The sequence below is a fragment of the Polyodon spathula genome, chromosome 7, assembly GCF_017654505.1.
Source record: "Polyodon spathula isolate WHYD16114869_AA chromosome 7, ASM1765450v1, whole genome shotgun sequence".
Taxonomy (NCBI): Eukaryota; Metazoa; Chordata; class Actinopteri; order Acipenseriformes; family Polyodontidae; genus Polyodon; species Polyodon spathula.
Genome location: NC_054540.1, coordinates 33864988 through 33884683, shown reverse-complemented (window position 1 = coordinate 33884683; position 19696 = coordinate 33864988). Strand labels below are relative to the sequence as shown.

At 39.8% G+C, this 19696-nt stretch overlaps 1 protein-coding gene across 5 annotated transcripts in view; it reads left to right on the top strand.

Moving 5' to 3' along the window:
* LOC121318561 (TBC1 domain family member 30-like) overlaps window positions 1-19145 on the top strand; it is a 45037-nt gene extending 25892 nt beyond the window's left edge. For 3 of the 5 annotated variants that reach the window (XM_041255358.1, XM_041255360.1, XM_041255362.1), the window contains 6 exons: window positions 1527-1632; window positions 10970-11061; window positions 12189-12328; window positions 15439-15645; window positions 16475-16543; window positions 17385-19145. In XM_041255358.1, coding sequence (XP_041111292.1) covers window positions 1527-1632; window positions 10970-11061; window positions 12189-12328; window positions 15439-15645; window positions 16475-16543; window positions 17385-18187 — 1417 coding nt within the window. In that variant the 3' untranslated portion in view covers window positions 18188-19145. The remainder of the gene's footprint in view (window positions 1-1526; window positions 1633-10969; window positions 11062-12188; window positions 12329-15438; window positions 15646-16474; window positions 16544-17384) is intronic. The other 2 variants (XM_041255359.1, XM_041255361.1) reach the window with 1 other exon arrangement.
* The last annotated feature ends 551 nt before the right edge of the window (window positions 19146-19696 follow it).

Below are 19696 nucleotides of genomic sequence, written 5' to 3'. Positions count from 1 at the left end.
ATTGCACCCCTAGCTGCCTTGTCTGTTTGTTTTATGAAACTATATTTTGGTATAACCGTATGGTTTTGTAGAGACCAGCTCAACTAAAAAACAAATTGATTTTGCTTTAGCAGACTGCAACTTATGTATGCTCTGTAACCTGGCAGTGCTTAGGCTAGTTTTATACCCCTGATTTCTGTTGGCTGTCCTTCACTTTCTTACTTTTGTCTTCTTCTTCTTCGCATGAAGTAACTCGTGAACACTTTTTGTCTGTGAGTAGGGGGGCAAAGTGCTCCTGGATATTGGAGATTGCCTGTTCGAATCCAATTGATCCATTGACAGGCCTTGCTGAGTATCTTTCCAAACAGCATTACTGACTGCAGCATTACTTATTGTCTGGACACCAGAGCTGGGCCTAGAGCTCTTTTCTGTTTTTTTTTTTTGTTTCCATATCGCACTTATGTGGCCTGGATGTTGAAAAGTATGTTTCTCATTTCCTTTTCCTGTTTAACGCGGCAGTGTGACCTTGGTTCCTGTGGCTGAATTTTCACACCACAGAGCTCTCTGAAGTTTGCATTCATATTTGGCTGCAGTCATAAACCCCAGATGAAAAAAATACTGAGAATGAGAAGAGGCAGTTTATCCAATTGAGGCACGTCCCTTACTAGCGCACCATTTATCATTTAATAGAGCAGAACCCAATCTTGGACTACCTTACCCAAAGTACAATAAGATACTGTTGTCCAAGATTAGTCCTAATCAGGGTCTGTGAGCAGCCCAGTGCATGCTGTTTTTTTTTTTTGAGAGGTGGTCATGTGTCGAATTACCAGACGTCACAGGAAAACTGTGATTGCCCAGTTCACAGCCGTCTTTTTCTGTCCCAGTCAGAAGCAGTGAAGTTCTTAAATCGTCCCTGTTTTGCAAATTTGTACAAAACTAGCAGTGTGCTCAGCAAGTTGACAGCACAGTAATTTATTCCACAAAAACAATATAAAGAAACTTATGGATAACTTGTTTAATAATTCCAGTTGTGTGTTTAGTAATTAATATTCTGTTTAATTTACTGACCTTGGCAATTTAAAAAACACTCACTGCACCTCCTAGACCAGTAAACTCCCCCTGCAATATGCATTTCTTGTTTTTAATAAACACGGATCAAAATATCTATCTATCTATCTATCTATCTATCTATCTATCTATCTATCTATCTATCTATCTATCTATCTATCTATCTATCTATATATATATATATATATATATATATATATATATATATATATATATATATATATATATATTCCTTTTACCATTTCATCCTCAGGTCATATTAATGATGAAGGTCACTCACTTGCAGAATGCAGCATATTCTATGATCCTCTCACTTGATCCTTAATAATATACCATTGGCTGTAGATACCTGTTTGAGCTTGTCAAAGGGTCCCAGCTCCAAAATGTGTTTTCTTTCGTACCTTTTCATCCCAGCACCTGTGTGTGATGTGTCAGTTCATTTCTGTCTCATGGAAGTTTTCCATTCATTTCTTTTCCAGACGGATAGAGAATTGCCAGAGTGCGGATGAGTTCTACAGTATGATGGGGTGTCTGACCCAAGACATGCTGGAACATAATCTTATCGACTCCAGTGATCTCCTGCAGGTCAGTGAAGCGGTTCTTCATTCTAATTGAAAGCTCCCGTTACTTTATTTTTTACCATTATCCAGACATTAGTTTGTGAATAAAAAAGGCACCTGGTTATTTTACTGGCCAGTAATGGGTTTAGATGTGATTTACCATCACGGATTGTTACCGAGGGATTTTCTAACCAATTGTCAGAGATAAACAAATGAGGTGTGTCCCTTATTTAAGACGCCAATGGCATACACCGTCGCCAGTTGTCTAAAATATTAGTGTTTTAAAAATAATAATAATTGCACACACAGGTACTATACACAAGTGAGAGGTTAGGGTAGGTGCAGTATACGAGTTTTGATTGATTAATAAATAAATAAATATTTTTTTTATATAGCTTATGTGCACATGCCTTCTTGAAAAAAGAACTGTAACCATCAGAGATGTAATGTGTTGTCACCCCTCATGATATTTTACTTTTGGTTGAGAATCCTCTAATGTTAGTACAGATTTCCTTTGCAGTTCACAAGAAAGTACAGACGGCAGATCAGTGTCAGGCTGTTGGGGAACTGTGATGTGTGAGTGTAACAAGTCACATGATAGTGGTACTATAGGTTCAGGGTTTTCAATGTGTTTTGAAGCATGTGACACTTACAAGGTATTAGGGGCACCAATGTCATCGAGGCGCATTGGGAGGGGGGTGGCCTCCCTCCCACTGGGTACAAATTTGTGCATTCTGGCACATTTTTGCATGGTTTAAGCATATGCTAGACTAGTAGTGGTCTGCTTGTAGTGTCGTGACAAAGTACTCCATTAGTGCAAAGAAGGAGCTTTATTTCAGCACTGCTCACAGCAAGGCAAGATCAGGAAGTAGTGTGCAAAAGTTTGGGACCACCCCACTAAAAAAAAAATTACTTTGGAAGCTATAAACAAACTGGCATGTAAGCAAAGTCTGCATTCTAGTAGCTGAACTGTGGAAGAATGCAGTAACCATCCATATATAATCAGCAATAGTTTTAAATGTTGTCTTTCAGAGATTATCCTTTCTATTTCATTTATTGTCTTTTTATTTATGAAGCTTTTCATAAATAAATTAGTATTCTTCAATTCAGTTGCATATCATTACTCTCTTGAAGCTTATTATTATTATTATTATTATTATTATTATTATTATTATTATTATTATTAATAATAATTTATTTAGCTGATGCCTTTGAAAAATCCTGCCTGTCACACAATACTATTCGGTTTCATAGCGAAATTGGATTAGAAAACGCTACATATTTCTTGCAATTGTATTTAGTAACTAAAAATAAACTTCAATAACAATCCCGTTTGGCACAATACAGATTTATGAATCAGACAAATAATATGCTAATGAGAAAATTGGTCTCTAAGGGCACGTTATTCCACGTGTGACGGTAAATGGCGTTTATGCATCACCCGATGAAATATTGTCATGTTGAACACTGTTACTGCCACGATAAAGGAGTCGGTAAGTTTATGAATACGGGCCCTAATATACTACCCTTGATTTACAGCAACTTCCATACAGTATATGCTTCAAGTTCTCATCTGCTTGTAGATCGGGGGGGGGGTTTCTTGTCTTATTGTTAATATAATATTCAGGTCTGTTACCATACCAACGGCGGGTGATTGTGACACTGTTGTTGTTAAGAGTGCTAGTTTTTTGGTGTTTCGCCGTTTGGGTGTGAAAAATAACTAGTAACTTTCTTACTCGTAGGCATTGCATCCTAAAATATGTATCACTACAGAACACTTTTGTCATTCAAGTCATGGAACAGGAAAGACTTTTTTCACACAGTTCATCTTTTGAAAACTACCAGTCGCTTCTTTTTCTGGAACTCTGGATTTTAACATCTCTGCTTCCTAGCAGAGCATTAAAATACAAGATTCCTATTATCTGTTATAAAGGATAATTTATGTTTTATATTAGTTAAGTTTTACTGGGATATTTTGTTACTACTAAGTACTTGTAATGGCAATATTTTAACAGTAGGCTCTGTCAATTGCTCAAATCACCTCTGGCCCTGTTTAAGCTCTCCAGGCTACAGACAGTTACATCCATCCAGCCTGGTCTCTACTTTGCCCTATCCATTCCACCGCAAAAGTACTGCTTTTAAGTTTAAGGACATCCAACCGCTTATAAAAGTTTACCATAGTAAAAGCATAGCAAGGTGTAGTAAAGCACATTGAAAGCATGATAAACCACAGAGAGGTATGGTAAATGGTTAAGCAGATTGTTAGTTTACCATGGTTTGTTTTTCAAAGTCTGACTGGAAATGACATTAGTAGATTCACGTGACAAATGTGTAAGGGAGGCAGCACCTGTGTTGAAAACTGTAAGAAAATGGGCGGCAAAGAAAGCTGTGGAAGATGCTAAGGCTGCCCATCGAATCGGAGATATTATGGGGCAAGTTCAGCATGGAAGAGGAGGTCTTGGTCTCAGTTCAGCTCCTCCTACATGGCACAAGACAACCCCAGCTCAACGGAGTGTGGAACAGTGCAAGATCGGCTGGCAAGACCTATGGACAGTGGAACAGAGCAGGATCAGTTTCCTCATCAGATCAACATATGATGTTCTCCTATCACCACAGAACCTAAACATCTTGGTAGGTGAGGATCCCTCATGTCCTTTGTGTTCATCACCTGCAACATTAAGGCACATTTTGACAGGATGTAAGGTGGGTCTTGGCCAAGGACGGTTTACTTGGCGCCATGTCCAGGTGCTGCGATGTTTGGCCTTAACATTGGAAGACAAGCGTAACCTGACCAATAAGTTGCCACCAGTTCATTCAAAGCATTACACACAAGACAATATTCCTCCATGCGGGAGAGCAACCACCAAGAAAAGGTGTTAAAACCAAGCCTCGCCCAGGACAACTGGAAGATGCTGGCAGATGTTGGTCAATGGCTTATTTTTCCACCTGAGATTGCCACCACTATCCTTCGACCAGACATTGTCTTATGGTCTGGATCAGCACGTCTTGTTCATCTGGTAGAGTTAAGTGCCATGGGAGGATGCTGTGGAAGAGGCATATGAGAGGAAGGAACTTTGGTATGCTCAACTAGCTGCTGAAGCGGAACAGCGAGGATGGAGAGTCCGAGTTTACCCAGTGGAGGTGGGTTGTCGGATTTGTGGCACACTCTACAACCCGGTTTCTCAGATGTCTGGTTCAGTGGCCAAGAGTTGCGTCGCACAGTGACAAACTTATCTGAAGCAGCAGAAAGGAGCAGCAACTGGCTGTGGTTAAGACCGAAAGATTCTGGATGGGAATCTCAAGCACAATAGAAAGAAAGCAACGCTGATGTACGGGTAAGTAAGCTGGGCTGAGCTGAGTGGGGGACGGAGGGAGGTGATGCTGGAACACCAGAATCACTGTTGAGCCCTCTTGTAGGCTAGTAGACAAAACACAGAGGACAGAAGATGCCCACTTGAAGACCCCAGAGATGTACCCTACTTGGCTCAATCCAGATAGTTGTCATGCTGACACGCTGGGGAGACCTCACTATGGTTCATCCCCGGAGCCAGCATCGCAGCCGATGTGTGTGCTGATGTGCTGGGGAGGCAAAATAAGCTGATCCCTGGAGCCAGCATTACACTTCAACAATCAGCATCAGGCAGAAGAATATCTACATCAACAGATGGAAAGTAATGCAAATGTTTGGAGATGCAGATGGATCACATTAGTTTACTGCAAAGCTACGTCTTAGTTGGTGCTTATCTTGGTGAGAGCCGAGTTCAAATCGGAATGAAGTTTTAATATATACTCTCATGTAATGGAAATCATCTTTATAAAAGTTTACCATAGTAAAAGCACAGCAAAGTAGCAAAGTGTAATAAAGCACAGTGAAAGCATGGTAAAGCATTGTAAAAAAAATTTACATTGGTATTTGCAAGGTATGGCAAAGCACATTAATAAACTTGGCAAACCAGGGTAAACAATGCTAAATGCAGAGTATAACCAGGGAAAAGCATGGGGGAAAACTGCAAAAATACTGTGGTAAAATTTTATAAGGGTAAGCTTGTAGATTTAAAAAAAAGCGATGGAGGCTTTAACAGATGCACATCCTGCTAGGGTCCATTCAACCAGTCACTGCTGTTAAACACTCATTTACTTGCCATGTGGTTTTAATTGTAAAATTAGAACAACTAAGATGAAAGCTAGCTTGTAGAAACAACAGAACAACCCGTTTTGTAGGGTCCCCTAATCTGCACATTTCGAGGGCAGTCATGTTGCTGTGGGAATGTGCCCCCCCCCCCCCCCCCCCCCCCCCCCCCCTTTCCTTGCTGAGGCAGGAATTTCAGATATCAGTAAAGCTTGTGCTGCTGTTCCAGCTGGAAGATGACCCTCTCTGAGAACCGAGAAGCACTGCTTTATTAAAACCTGCAGGCTGAACTTTTAAAGCAAGGAAAAAAGAAATAGTGAAAAAAAAATGTAATCTATTATCACACGAGTAATGTATTTTTTTACTGAAGCTGATTTTATAGCTAGATGATTTCAATTTACAGAATTAGATTGCAACCAACTCCTAACACAGTTGTTGTTGTTAATAATATTATACCAAAGTTTTTCTTAAAAAGGACACATACTATTGTTTAATCACTTGGTTTGATTAAGCTGTACCCTTGGATTTACCCTGGATTGTCTTTTAATTTGTCATTCAAATATCTGCATATTCCAAATCAAAGTATAGAGTACAAGCCAAGCACGAAAAGCGGTAAGCAAGATTTTGAAACCGTTTCCTTCTAAAGGTTTCCCAGTGGACTCCTCTCCATGTATTCCTGTCAGCTTTGGTTTCTGCGTTGTCATTGTGCTTTAGTGAATCTGAGCTCTGGGAAATTTTATAGCTTATTATTTTTTTTTTTCTTCTGCTTATCCTACAATTGCTGCTTGATCCCAGGCCAGTCAGAGCACTGTGTTGCGGTGCCAATAATGCCTCTCTTTGCATATTGCAGCTAAACAGCGTGGCTACTGGGTTTCGGGGCTTCATTAAATCTTTCAGCACTAAAGGGTTGTAACAGATTCAGTGACTGGGTCTGTGTAAGCCCCTGTCTGCAGAGGGCAGTCTGCCCTTCTACTTGACAGAAACACTCCTGTTCATAATGCAGCCGGTGTAAGACAATATATGTCCCCTCAGAATATTGGTTTCCCTTTCTGAATATTTGTACCCCCTTGTTTTTTAGTAACAAAGCCATCTTTCTTTTCATACTAGTCTACATCCATGCACTTAACTAAAACCATGATCGTAGCCCAAACTGACGCTACTCTTTTAACTGGATTCCATTTGTGTCTTCTAGGTAAAAGCATGTTACTGGCTGAAGCCAGTGAAGGGGTGGGTAGAATCACACTGTCCAGGTGAAATTACCCCAGATGTACAAGACAGTCAAAAAGCAGTTTTCTTTAACCTAGTGTAGGTCCAGTTGTTAGGCCCTATTTTCAAAGCCTTCACTCCAGTTTTTAGTTAACTCCTATTTTTTGATCAATGAAAATTCAACAGTGATGTACGAAACTGAGAAACTTGCAAGCGGAGAGTGCTGAAGAGACCTTTAATTGCATGATTTGCATGTTTGATACTAGTTTTGTTGTCAATAGATGTGTTTTCTTTTCTCAAAAAAGGAGTTCATTAAAGACTGGAGTAAACTCTTTATAAAATATGACCTATGTTTTAAAATTAAAATACGTGTTCGCTATAACATGCGTTTCTTTCAAAACTGCACATTTCAGACAAATACAATACATGTGCATGGCAGAGAAATGTTATGGTACTATTTTGTTAGTTTGAAAGGTAGGTATTCACTGAGTGTAGGCTGGCTGAAAGAAGTATAGTGTGAGGACAGAGAAGGCTGGACCACAGACGTTGCAAGAGAATATTTATTAAGCAGCAAATCAAGAGTAAACCAAAATACTACGGCCGGTCCCTAACGTTGGGCTTTCCGGCTTGCAGTCTCGGTAATCAATTAAACTAAAAGTTCATCAAATATTAACCCAAGTGTGTAGCTGAGATTGTACTTCCCAGACTTGCCACTGGAAGCTAGACCTGTGGATCACCACACAGGTAAGTAAATTATTATTATTATATTATTTTTGTTTTAGTTCAGTGTTTCTAGACTGGCTTAAGGTTAACTTGCTTTCTTCCTTTTTCAGGTTCCTTTGAATTCCCCCCCAACAGAGGGTGCTCGTGTGACAGGTAAGTAGGCTCCCCTGGCAGAGAGCTGGGGAATGCAGCTTGAGTGCGGTGGCGCCCCTCCGTGGGCAATGATGCATGCACAAGCTGATGTCCCAGTGCTGTCCCCTTTTGGTCAGCAGGAAAAGGTCAGGTGGGTACTTGTCCTCGTACCTGCAATTAAGCAGCCTGCCCCCTTAAAGTATTTGTAATCCACCGTTTTTTTTCTTTTTCAGGTTGCAGTTCCTCAGCTGGGATTTTAAACATCCAGCCCTGTTGAATCGCTGGTTTCAGAAAGATGTGCTTAGCAGTTTTGCCTCAACAAACAGTTCACAATAAAACACGCTATTAAACCACTGTCTGCGTGTTTCTTTTGACTTTGTTAGTTTTCCTTTTCAGGCTACAAACACTGTTCTCTTAAATCTCAGGTTTTATTTTTAATTGTTGTTGACAGCATTTCTCTTTGACAACAACCAGTTGTTAAATCACATCCGAAACCGTGCATTTATTATCTGTGTGACTGGTATATCACACTCGTGCAGTTTTCCGTCTACACAGAGTAATCAGCATGCGTCACTGTTACTTGTCCATACAGTAGATTTGCCTTTATCAGTAATAAACCTTTGTACATCCACTTGTCAGATATTTGCACATTCGTGTCACTGCACATTATCTTTGGGTTTGTTATTTCCACACAACGCATTCCCATATGCATTAAGCTTTCTTTAATGTCCGTCAGCGTATTTACTTTCACAAACCATACCATTTCTACTTGCCAAAGTAACTGTAGATAGAAGATAACCTTGCTTCTCCTTTCTTGTGGGAGATGTAGTCTTTTCTCCCATACACTTGGTACAAACATTATTTTTAGCCCTTTTTAATGCAAACAAAAATGACTACATTCGTTTATGTATTATACCGTTTCTTACAACTGTGGCAAATTAATTTTTATCCTTTTACAGACAGCAACACTAGAAATACCCCACCTGTTTCAAGTGTTCTTGATTTACAACCCTCTATTTGCCACATTAGCTACAATTCCTTTTATTAGTAAGTAGAGTTGCTGTATTGCAAAGAGTTTGGAGCGCTTTCATAGATGCATGTATCCGGTACTGACATTTAGATTTAAAATCGCAAACAGCAGGCTGAGTGTTTTTTAAGCACAATGTATATCCAGGGAAGCTTTCCCTCCCCTAATGACCTGCGGAGAGCTTTCCCTGGACAGACGCGCTTTGTTTTTTCACATCTTATTGTTTGCGTTGGAGCGTCTCTCCTGCTTATTTCCCTTTTATACTCACAACAGCTCTGAAATTAATCAATTTGCCTGACAGTCTTCACACATTAACCTGGTACCAGACTGCCACTGTAAACAGACCATTCAGTATCACATTTACCATCGACTTATCTAGAACAGGAAACCTCTGTAATGCATGGAAAGGTTAGTGAGTTTAAAAGAAGCTCTCACCAAAGATTATCTCTTGGGCTTCAGGAACATTATCACTGGCAGTATGCAGACTTTTGTTCTTCACTTGTGTTTTTTTTTTTTTTTTTTTAATTTTTATCTGGGATTTGCTGATTTTTCCAGAATTCTAAATTAAGGAAATTGAAGCCCCTGCTTCCTGGTACCTGATTATTTCCTGTATTTTAGGTCACATGATGTGATTGCAGCTAGGCCATTGGAGTAATACTTCCCTACACCCCAAGTAATAACAACAGAATCATCAAAGCTGATTGGATTGAATACTGAAGCCCATAGGGAAGAATAGACATTGTCACACCAAGGGTCAATCATTCAATCAAAACCTTTATTTATCCAGATGTGTGAATTTAGAACAAATTCTTATTTCCAATGATGACCTGACAAAAGGCTCACAGCACCACTGCAAACAACATCAAACTCAATAAATAAGCAGTACAAAAATACCTAATCAAACATAAAACTCAGCAGCAACTTAGCAGGCCGAGAAATCAGTCAGCAATGAGTCGACCCTACAGCCTCAGATATGAAACGTTGTAATTTGAACTTTTGCTGATTGGTTGCTGCAAACTGAAATGAGTGACGACCAAAAACTGTTGATACGCTGAGTACTTGTTCAAAGAAGCCGTGGAGTAATTGCAGAAATTCGAGAGGTCAGAAGTCATAATCAAGTGACTGTTTGTTTAGTTCTGTGATGTAACAACTGAATTACGGTCTACCGAAGGAGACACAAGTGTGTAATTCATGCATTTTAAACAAGATCCTGCCTGGCAGCGCTCCAAATAAGCTGCGTCAAATGTTCTTTCAAACTAAAATGTACAGGAATTATCCCTCTTCCCATTCAAGGCAGGTAAAGTACTACAGTATTACAGTCAGTGCTCCAGTGCTGTGTACTGGGTGTTTTACACATTGGAAAAATAGGAATTACTTCTGATAACTAAATTTAATGTGTAACGAATATGCAGAGCAAGATTGAGTTTGCACATTATCAAGCTTCTTGTACTTCAGCGTTTCCCAACGTCTCAATGGTCAGTTGTGAATATACTGCGTGTGGTAGCTAGAGAAATGACGGGACAGCTTGAAGTCTGCCTGGGAATTGCCAGAAACACGCGACCAATAAGTCTGGGTTTTCAATTAAAGCAAATAAAAATAATTATTGTTTTTGTTTTTATTGTAAGACCAAGTTTTTGTACAGTAATTCAAAGTAACTTTAGTTAAAATGTAAGGTTGTAGTTAAGGCATACCCCATAAGCTAGCGTTAAAATATGTACAATATTTATTGAAAGTACTCATAAATAAGGTAGTGTTGCATTTTACTCAGAGTCTCTCTACTCCCATTGTTGGCATGGCACTATTTCCTGCTCACCACCCCTCCCACGTTTTTTTCAAAGCAATAACTTTAAAATAACCTTTTTTTACGCAACTTGTTGAATTGTTTTAAAGTAGGATTTGTTACCGGCTCAGTGCTGTGGATGAACCCAGAGTGAGTTGCTCAATACAACAATTAGTCAGTTTAATACTAATACTTTATTAAACATCAAAATCAGCACTCAGAGTTTCCCATAGTAAAGGCACAGCACAGTGTAAACTATAGCAAATGTGACCATGGGAAACGCATGGGAAAACGGGACAAATACCTTGATTGCCTTGTATAAGGATGTGTGCTTTGTCAACGTCTCTAATAGTTTCCCCTTTCAGATGGTGTACTCCATGGCTGTGTTCCCATTCCCTCACCTGGCTGAGCTGCGAGAGAAGTACACATACAACATCACCCCCTTCCCAGCCCCTGGGTGAGTCTTCCTGCACAAGGGACTGCAGACCGGAGTCCCACACCTACACACAGTTACCTGCCTTGAAAACAGACTGATGAGAAACTTCAGTTATTCAAATTATGTAATGATTTACCACTTTATTAGTGTTACACGAATGGATTATTTAATATTTCAGATTGAACTTGCCACAGAAATCAGGTGCTGACAGTCAGGTGAGAACACTGGTGCTGATTGGGCTGATTCACCATTCAGAGTGAAACGAGTGAAGAAACAGCTGCTTGGATTTGTGACGATCGCTGCTTATCTTAGATTCTGCACAGAACAGCGATCTACACAAACCCAATCAGCTGGTTCTTCACTTGTTTCACTCTGAATGGTAAATTAGCCCGATCAACACCAATGACTCTCACCTGTAGAGAGCTGTTTGAATAATCACTTAATCAGTTTATACCACTTAAAAATGTCTAATCAAACTAAATATGAATTTGAACTGTCACTGCCAACTTACCATGTCACCTGTCAGTCAATTAAACGATGTTCAGTTCCACAATATGATGACTTTCAGGTAGAAAAGCAAGCAGTTTACTGCAGTGGATTTGGTGACAGTTCTGAGTTGAATTGGAAAATTGATCCGATACAAGACGAATGGATGAGGACATGGAAAAGTTTTAAGGGATATTTCCTGGTATTGTGTCGCATCCAAAATAAGAGGCTATGAGCTTGCTACCTGTACACTGAGGCTAATCAAGCACGTATTAAAACCTGGAATGGGTGAAACTGCTATACAATAAGAGTCTTATTTCATCCCTGAATGTTTAGAATGGATTTGCCCATCAACCTGTACTTCTCTTGCACTAGGGCACTATTTTAATACATCATCCATATAAATAATCATGCACTCTCTCTTTTAAAAAAATAAGCTATTTAATGAAAGCCCTCTCACCGATTCCAATTCTACCTGTTAAAAAGGGGGTTCTTGTTTTGTATTTTTTTTTTATATATATGCTTTACCACATTTTTATGCTTTACCATGCTTTCACTGTGCTGTATTAAACTGTACTATGCTTCTGGGACACTTTTTTGAGGGTCGCCACCCTCTCTGTAGACCAAAGCGCATGGCTGATGCTGTGCTGCTGTTCTTGCAGAAAGCTGGGTAAGAGCCGAGACAGTGATGAGGAGATTGATATCGATGACGAGGATTCGTTGGTCAACGCAGTGGGTTGTCTTGGGCCCTTCAGTGGCTTGCTGGCCCCGGAGCTGCAGAGATACCATAAGCATCTGACAGGTATGTGTGCTGAAGGTCTACTTTAGAAATAGCAAGGTGGCGCCATCTAGTGGCTATAAGAGAAATATATACATACAGTAAATGGTTGTAACCTGTTGCTTTCCGACGGCAAAGCACTGGGATTATGGTAGTGAGAGTGGAAAGATAAAGCAAGGCAGTTGTTATGCACTGTGGCAAACTGATTGCTCAAGGATTGTACTTACCTGATTATTAGGGGTTAACCACGGAGCCACTAGCCATGTCACAGACAAGAAAGCAATACCACACAACAGGGAGTTCAAATATGGTCCAATATTGGCAAACCTAGGGGTGTGACACAGCCCAGGCTTGCAGATATTGGGCTGTATTTGAACACCCTGGAGTGTGTTTTTGCACTTCTAGAATGGCAACCCAATCTGGCAGAGTGGTTCTGAAAGTTCTAAGCCATGCTGCAATGGTGACACATCTGCACAGGTTGGAACACTTTAGCCAATGAGATTACTCCCTCTATTCCTGCCATTTTATAATTTTGATTCTGAAATGCTAAAACTGCTAAAAATACCATGTGCTAAAAACATTATGAGAGCATGCTGCTGCACCAGTGTTTTGTGCCACTTTCTGGATTATAGGAAAGGAAAATGCTGTCTTTGTAAAACATTACAGTTTATTTTACTTTGTTTATTGTTTTTAAATCATTGTACAGCTGTGGCCAAAACTTTTGCATCACCCTATAGAATTAATACATTTTGCTTCATATAGTTGGATGCAAAATACTGAATAATGTTATGTTAACATATTGAATTACACACTGCTCTGCTTTTCCATATGCTTAACAAAAACATTACAAATTAAAAAATGTGACATTTCGAACTCTAACATGAAATCATGTACTACTATTTTGTCTTCTGGTGGACTTTTGCAATATCATTTTGTAGTTTTTTGATTACATGATGTTAAATAAAAAATATAAATTATCTTCATATAGCTTTACATCTGGTACTTTACATCCCCACCCTAGTCTTGCTGTAAAAAATAATATTTTTTTTGCTAATGATGTCTCAATCCTTAAATTTGAGGTGATGCAAACCCTTTGTCCATAGCTGTACATTGGAAGTTTCTATAGTACTGGCCCACTTCAGCTACTATGCTTTAGAGAGCCATTCCTGGCAGGTTCAGTGATAATGCCACATGACTTTAAATGATATTGACTTAGAACTATTTTTCCAGGATTATTACCTAGTAAGTTACTGTCCAAACAGCAGGTCAGATATTTTGGACATCATGTTTATTGCATACATTTAGTGTGTACTGTGATTTGAAGAAAAAAAAAAACAACTCAAAAACAACAGCTGGATAGTTGTAAAAATGAAAGTGTGAAGTACAGTTGGAAAGATGGAGAAACGCTGTGTACACCTCAATAACCGTGCTGAAGAATATCCTCAGCACGTTACAACGTTATGGCAAAGTGCTTTCTGTTAGACTATAGTGTGTACAGCAGTGTACAAATGATTTACAGCAAGGGGTGGGGGGTTGTATTACTCATTTAAATACACAGGCATCTCTGAATAGATAATAGTCTCCTCTTTTAAAAAATATGCAGAATATTTTAATGAACCAGAAATCTAGTAGAACGGTCCCCTGAAATGTTCTTCTTTTCTCTAGGAAACCAGCACAACTGGGGAGGGGGAGTTTGTTACCAGATAAAGACTACATGCTCAATATGCTGTTGATTTTAATGAGCAATCCGTCTCACAAATTCAGCGGTAACCTAAATATGATTCTGTTACCAACAATTCTGAAATGACTGGGTGGAGCATTTGTTCTCTATTTTATTCAGAAAATGTTTTTCTTAGTGGTGCCTACCAAGGACAAGTGCTGTCCTTGGCAGTCCTTAACCAGAATCCTATTTTTGAGGAGAAAATGGAAAATGTCGTACCCAGTCATTCTGCATTGGTAGTAAGCGAATCATATTTGGGGTACAACAACTCTTATATGAGGAACTGCTCATTAAAATCTCAAGCATATTTTTAAAGAGATGGTTTTCTATTCTGGGATACCAAGATATTTAGTGAGCAAGTAGTCTGAGTGAAGTTATCTGGAAACAAACTTGCCATTCACAGTTTTACTGCTTTTCTAGAAAAAGAACATTTCAGGGTACCATTCTACTTGTGAGATGTCTGGCTCATTAATATATGTATATTTAAGACAATTATTTAGTAAGTAAAGGGTCTAAGTGAGAAAAATGGTCAATACAATCCCCACCCCGTTCTTGCTGTAAATCATTTGATGTTTCCAAACTTTTGAACACTACTGTACCTGCATTTGCCCCTCCACTGTATCCCTGTTTTTTGGTTTACAAAAACATATACTGCATATACACATTTTTTTTAAACGAAGAACTATGGTCAGATCATCTCATTGCCGTTAGGCTAATTCAGACAAGTTTCCTTGACAGAATAGGAAATGCAGTGGCACAGCTCTGAAACACACAAAGCGTTCTGCTGCTTGCAGACCCTGTCTGATGATGCATGTTGTGCAACATACTGAAATGATAACATAAGCTAAACAGAACATTTGCAAGTGCATAGGAGTTGCTCGAACATGATCATTCGTTTTAACAGAGAATGCACCTTGTTGATTGATAGCCTTGCTTTGTTGAGCCACAGTGACTCTGACGTGCACAGTCTGCCTTGGCAACCCCAGCAACCAAGAGCCCCTCAGCAGAGCGAAGGACAAGGGCTTTTAAAGGAGCTTAACACAAAGGCAGCAGCGGAGGGTAGAGTCTTAAGGGATGAACCGGTTTGATTAGTATTATTTTATTATGGAAGAGGCTGATGTGTTAACCATGACTGAGACCCTGCGCAATGCCTGGGTAATCGAACCCAGAGACTTGCTCACTGTGGATGAAGCAACATGGTAACGCTGCTCAGAGCAGGTCTGTGTTAGGCCCTGGAACAGAAACAACTGCCAGGGCAACTGGAACTTCTGGCTCCAATGAAAATCTTCCATTTGTCTTCGGAGTTCATGGCTCAGACACGCTTTGGACGTTTGTATGGTTGCTTGCTAATCCATGTCATTCCATGTGGCTTGATCCGGCGCCTTCCTATTCTCCCTCGCTCTCTGGTCTCCAGATCACAAGGAGGTACAGAGCCTGCGCTTCAGTAACATTGCAGAGCTGAGCCCTGGAGCCATTGATTCGAGCCGCAGTGAATACCAAGCCAGCTTCAACAGCATGATGATGGAGAGGATGACCACAGACATCAGCGCTCTCAAGAGACAGTACTCCCGGATCAAACGAAGGCAGCAGCAGCAGGCTAACCTCATCTATATCAAAGCAGGTAAGTGTAGGGTAGAACACAAGAGCTAAACACATTGCTGTATATTGTACATTTATATACACTGCAGTTATCAGGGGGGAGGTGTACACAAAAGGTTTAAATGATATATATATTTTTTTATTTCAGGGTGTTTTAGACAAAAGTCCTTAGAAAGAAAAGTAAAGACTGCACTGTGTTTACTTTTCTTTCCTCACAGCTACTTTGTTCAATACTTTTTTAAACCTTTTGTGTACATCCCAAAAAAAGCCTTAATTTTACATGAATATTTAACAGAGAAACACTTTGATTTTTTCCCCTTCAGATTATATTGTTTTAAAAGGTATTTATGGTATTATTCATTGTAGTAAATGTTCTGAGTTGTTGTTATTGTTATGTATATTTATATATTTTTAAAGAAGGATTTAACACTTCAAAAGAAGTATTTTAATTGAATTCTAGCTACAGTGTACTTTTGTATTATTATTCAACAGATGTTCTTCCAAGATATGATCGGGACAATAACTGTGTTAATGTATGTAATTATGTAATCATAAGCAATTTTAAAAATTATATTTCACCTAATATAAGTGGCTGGTTTTCCAAAGCTACATTAGCACTAATCATGGACTACACAATGTTATTTTAGGTAAAGTAATCAAAGATTGAGGTTCCGCAATACAAGCATACCCCTGTCTAACAGAGCTCTTCTGATTTCCAGGACTGATGATGATCTGCTAGTTACGGGAGATCCTCTATGGGACAAATGGCCTGTTAACATTCCTAACATGTCTTGTTTTATGCATGTGCCCATTGGCTTCACTTTTTTGTGGGTTTTTTTCCCCCCAATCAGGTACAGAGGAGGAGCCTAACCCTGGGATTGTGATTGATCCCAGGAGCCAGTCCTGGAATGGCACGGAAAGTTAGTGTTCAACCTTTTCATATTGGGATCTGGGAGTCAGAATCATATGACGGTGGTTAAAGATCACGATGACAGCGAAAGAAATGTACAAGGACAGTCTCGTGTGCCAAGACTGGCGAACTTAAAGTTTTACTAACTTAAAGACTATACATTTGGATATAACCATGAAGCTTGGTTTTAGCTTATTGTTTTGACCTCAATGGGTGCACCCAGAATAGTAACAGTGTTCCCCACATTTTCCAAAAGATTTGAATTGATCTCCCCCTCCTCCCTCTGCAATTCTTCTGTTTGTTTGGTTATTGAGGATTTTACCTTTGATTTTCAGAATCAATGTGCCTTTTGCATTACATCAAATCGTGTCATTGGAGCTGCTATTTGCAGTTGAGTCATCAGTGACTGAGCACCCATGACTCAATTACAGAATTCAGAAAATTCTATGGTCCTTCAGTTGACATCAGTATTTAAACTTTATACCATCAACTATGGGCCAAAACCAGGAATTCTTGTTTATTGTCCTTTTTAAAAACATATTTAACGGTTCACTTGTAGAAGCTGTTAAGATTTTGATCCTTTCATGGTTGGAAATATAATTCCCGTTGAACAACCATTCCAGGTTCTGGTGAAATATTAATTACACCATGCAGGTCTGAATAAAACCTGGAATCACATCAAGCCTGTTCGCACTGGGAGTCTTATTCCCAAACCCTATTCTATATTCTTGTACTTCAGAAACAGTTCATGAACTTGGTGGAAGATCTCCTGGTGGTAGCAGTGGTGGTGGATTTTGTCCTTATGTGGGGCCATTTAAGTGATTGATTTATTTTCTTTCTGGGTTTCACAGACCAGGGACCCGCCACCAGCCTCCTGCCATCTCAGATCCATCATTCCCCGGCCATGAACCACCTCCTCCTGGGCAAAAAGCTGAAGCAGACCCAGAGGGGCTCTCTGAACAACATTGTGCACATCCCTGGAGCCAAACTGGCTCCTCTGCCCCATGAAGACATGAAGACCAAGCTTAATTCCCCCTGGCGCACGCACGTCCGAGTCCATCGCAAAAACCTGGCCAGAGCCCGGGGCCAGCTGAGCTACGGGGACACCATCGGACTGATCGAGGAGCCAGGGGAGCACAGCCCCAAACCGGGAGGGGATTTAACAAAAGGGGGCTCTGAGAAGTGGGGGGACGAAAAAGAACTGGCTGGGGTTATAGAGGAGGAGGAGCACCTGGAGCAGCAGCAAGATGATGATGAGGAGGAGGAGGAGGAGAAGGAGAGGCCAGTTGAGAAAGCTGACGGTCAGTCCCCGGTGCCAGCTTACCGGGACGCCAGCATCACAGAGGTTCAGCACCAGCTGGAAGCTCTGGAGCTCAGCTCTACCGCCACTGATCCAGAGCCTCCTGATCCGGAGCTGCCCCGGTGCCAAAGGAAAGCGTCTGACTCCTCTGGCTCTGAGAGCGGGGGCTCCAGCATCCTCAAGACCCAGCCCTTCTGCCCTTTCCCCAGCGTCAAGCCGCCCAGGAAGTCGGCTGCGGCCAGGAACTTAGGACTGTACGGGCCCACATCCCGGACTCCCACCGTGCACTTCCCTCATATGAGCAAAAACGTCAACCGGATCTCCAACGGAGGCAGCGGCACCAAGAAGCGGTGATGAAATGTCAGTGTGTTAAAGAGTGCAGAACAAGGCTTTGAAATCCATTCCAAACACCTTTTTTAGCACCAGCAACGACGAGCCCTGTTCACAGAATCAGGTTTTAAAGGCCTGTTTTTGTCCAACACGTTAAAAAATGTTTCATGAAACTTTGCTTTGAACCAAAAGGAATCAAGAACTGCAAACTTGTAATGTAATTAACCAAAATGGGCTTCAAATAATCTACCAAACAAAACACTCCATCCTTTATACAGTCCTATTTTGTGCAAAGGTCCAGATGATCATTTAGTGAGGAAGATCAATGTGTTCCATAATTGGTGTTTTTTTTTAGTATATATTTTTTATGTATCAATTAATTTAATTGGCTATAGTCACTATGTATCTTTAGGAAGCTTAAGGTATAAACTAAATGACTCCCTTAAATCTTACCTAATGCATTACCATCGCTTCTTAGGTCAGTTTCCTGTGTAAAAGATTTTGGTAAATGTGTATTTGATTTTTTAAAGGGTTTTTTTTTTTTTTTTTTTTTTTAACAAAGCTATGAAGATGATGTCTACTTGGAGCAATCAATGCATTTTGTTCATTATTTAAAATAAATAAATAAAACATTAAAAATGAAATACACATTTACCATTATGTGTGCGTCTTTTAAAAAAGCAAATGTGTAAATTAAGTGATGGCAGAAACATTAGGAAGGTTTTACAGTCAGCACTCAGATATCTGTTACCCAGATACACTTCAGTCGTTTTTACCACCTTTGTATTAAACGCTCCCAGTTTTCTGATACAAAGCCCATCTCTTCAGTGTTACAGTTTATCTGAACATCCATCACAGCCCACATTTTTTTTATTTTATTCTCTCTAATGCAAACTCAGTCTGTCAGTTATTGTGCAGTTACACAGTTCTTCCTCCAGTTTCACCTGAAAAAAATGCAGCCAAAACAAAGCGAACGAGACAAGCTAGGATAATATAACAGTTAATCATTGTTGTTTTTGTTTTATTTACTTTGTTTTTATCTTTTGGTTTTGCTAAATTGCATTGCCTTTTACGTTTTACGCAGTTCCGTGCATGGGTAACATTTAGATTTCATTGTTGTTTGGTCGTTAATGGGAAATTTTACATACCGCTACAGTATGTACCGGATTTAAAAGTATGTACTGCATTACAGTTAATGTGTCGTCTCTTTAGATTTGCAAGTGATATTTTCATTATCATGTCATTCTGAATTAAAATACTACTGCTGTACCAACAAAATCTGAAATAATGAAATAATCAGATATGAGTCACTTGTGTTTAACCATCACTGAAGTCAAATTTTTATAGGGTCAGATATGTGAGTGTTGACTGCTTTGTTAACACTGTGTACTTGAAACTGCTCTTCCTGGTGTCTTATTACTTCCTGTGGCCAACTGACATTTAGCACAGGAAGTTTGTAATATCAGCCCAATTCAGCACAGTGGTAAGAGGACTAGTGATGATGTTGCTGATGCTAATAACAGGTAAGAAACT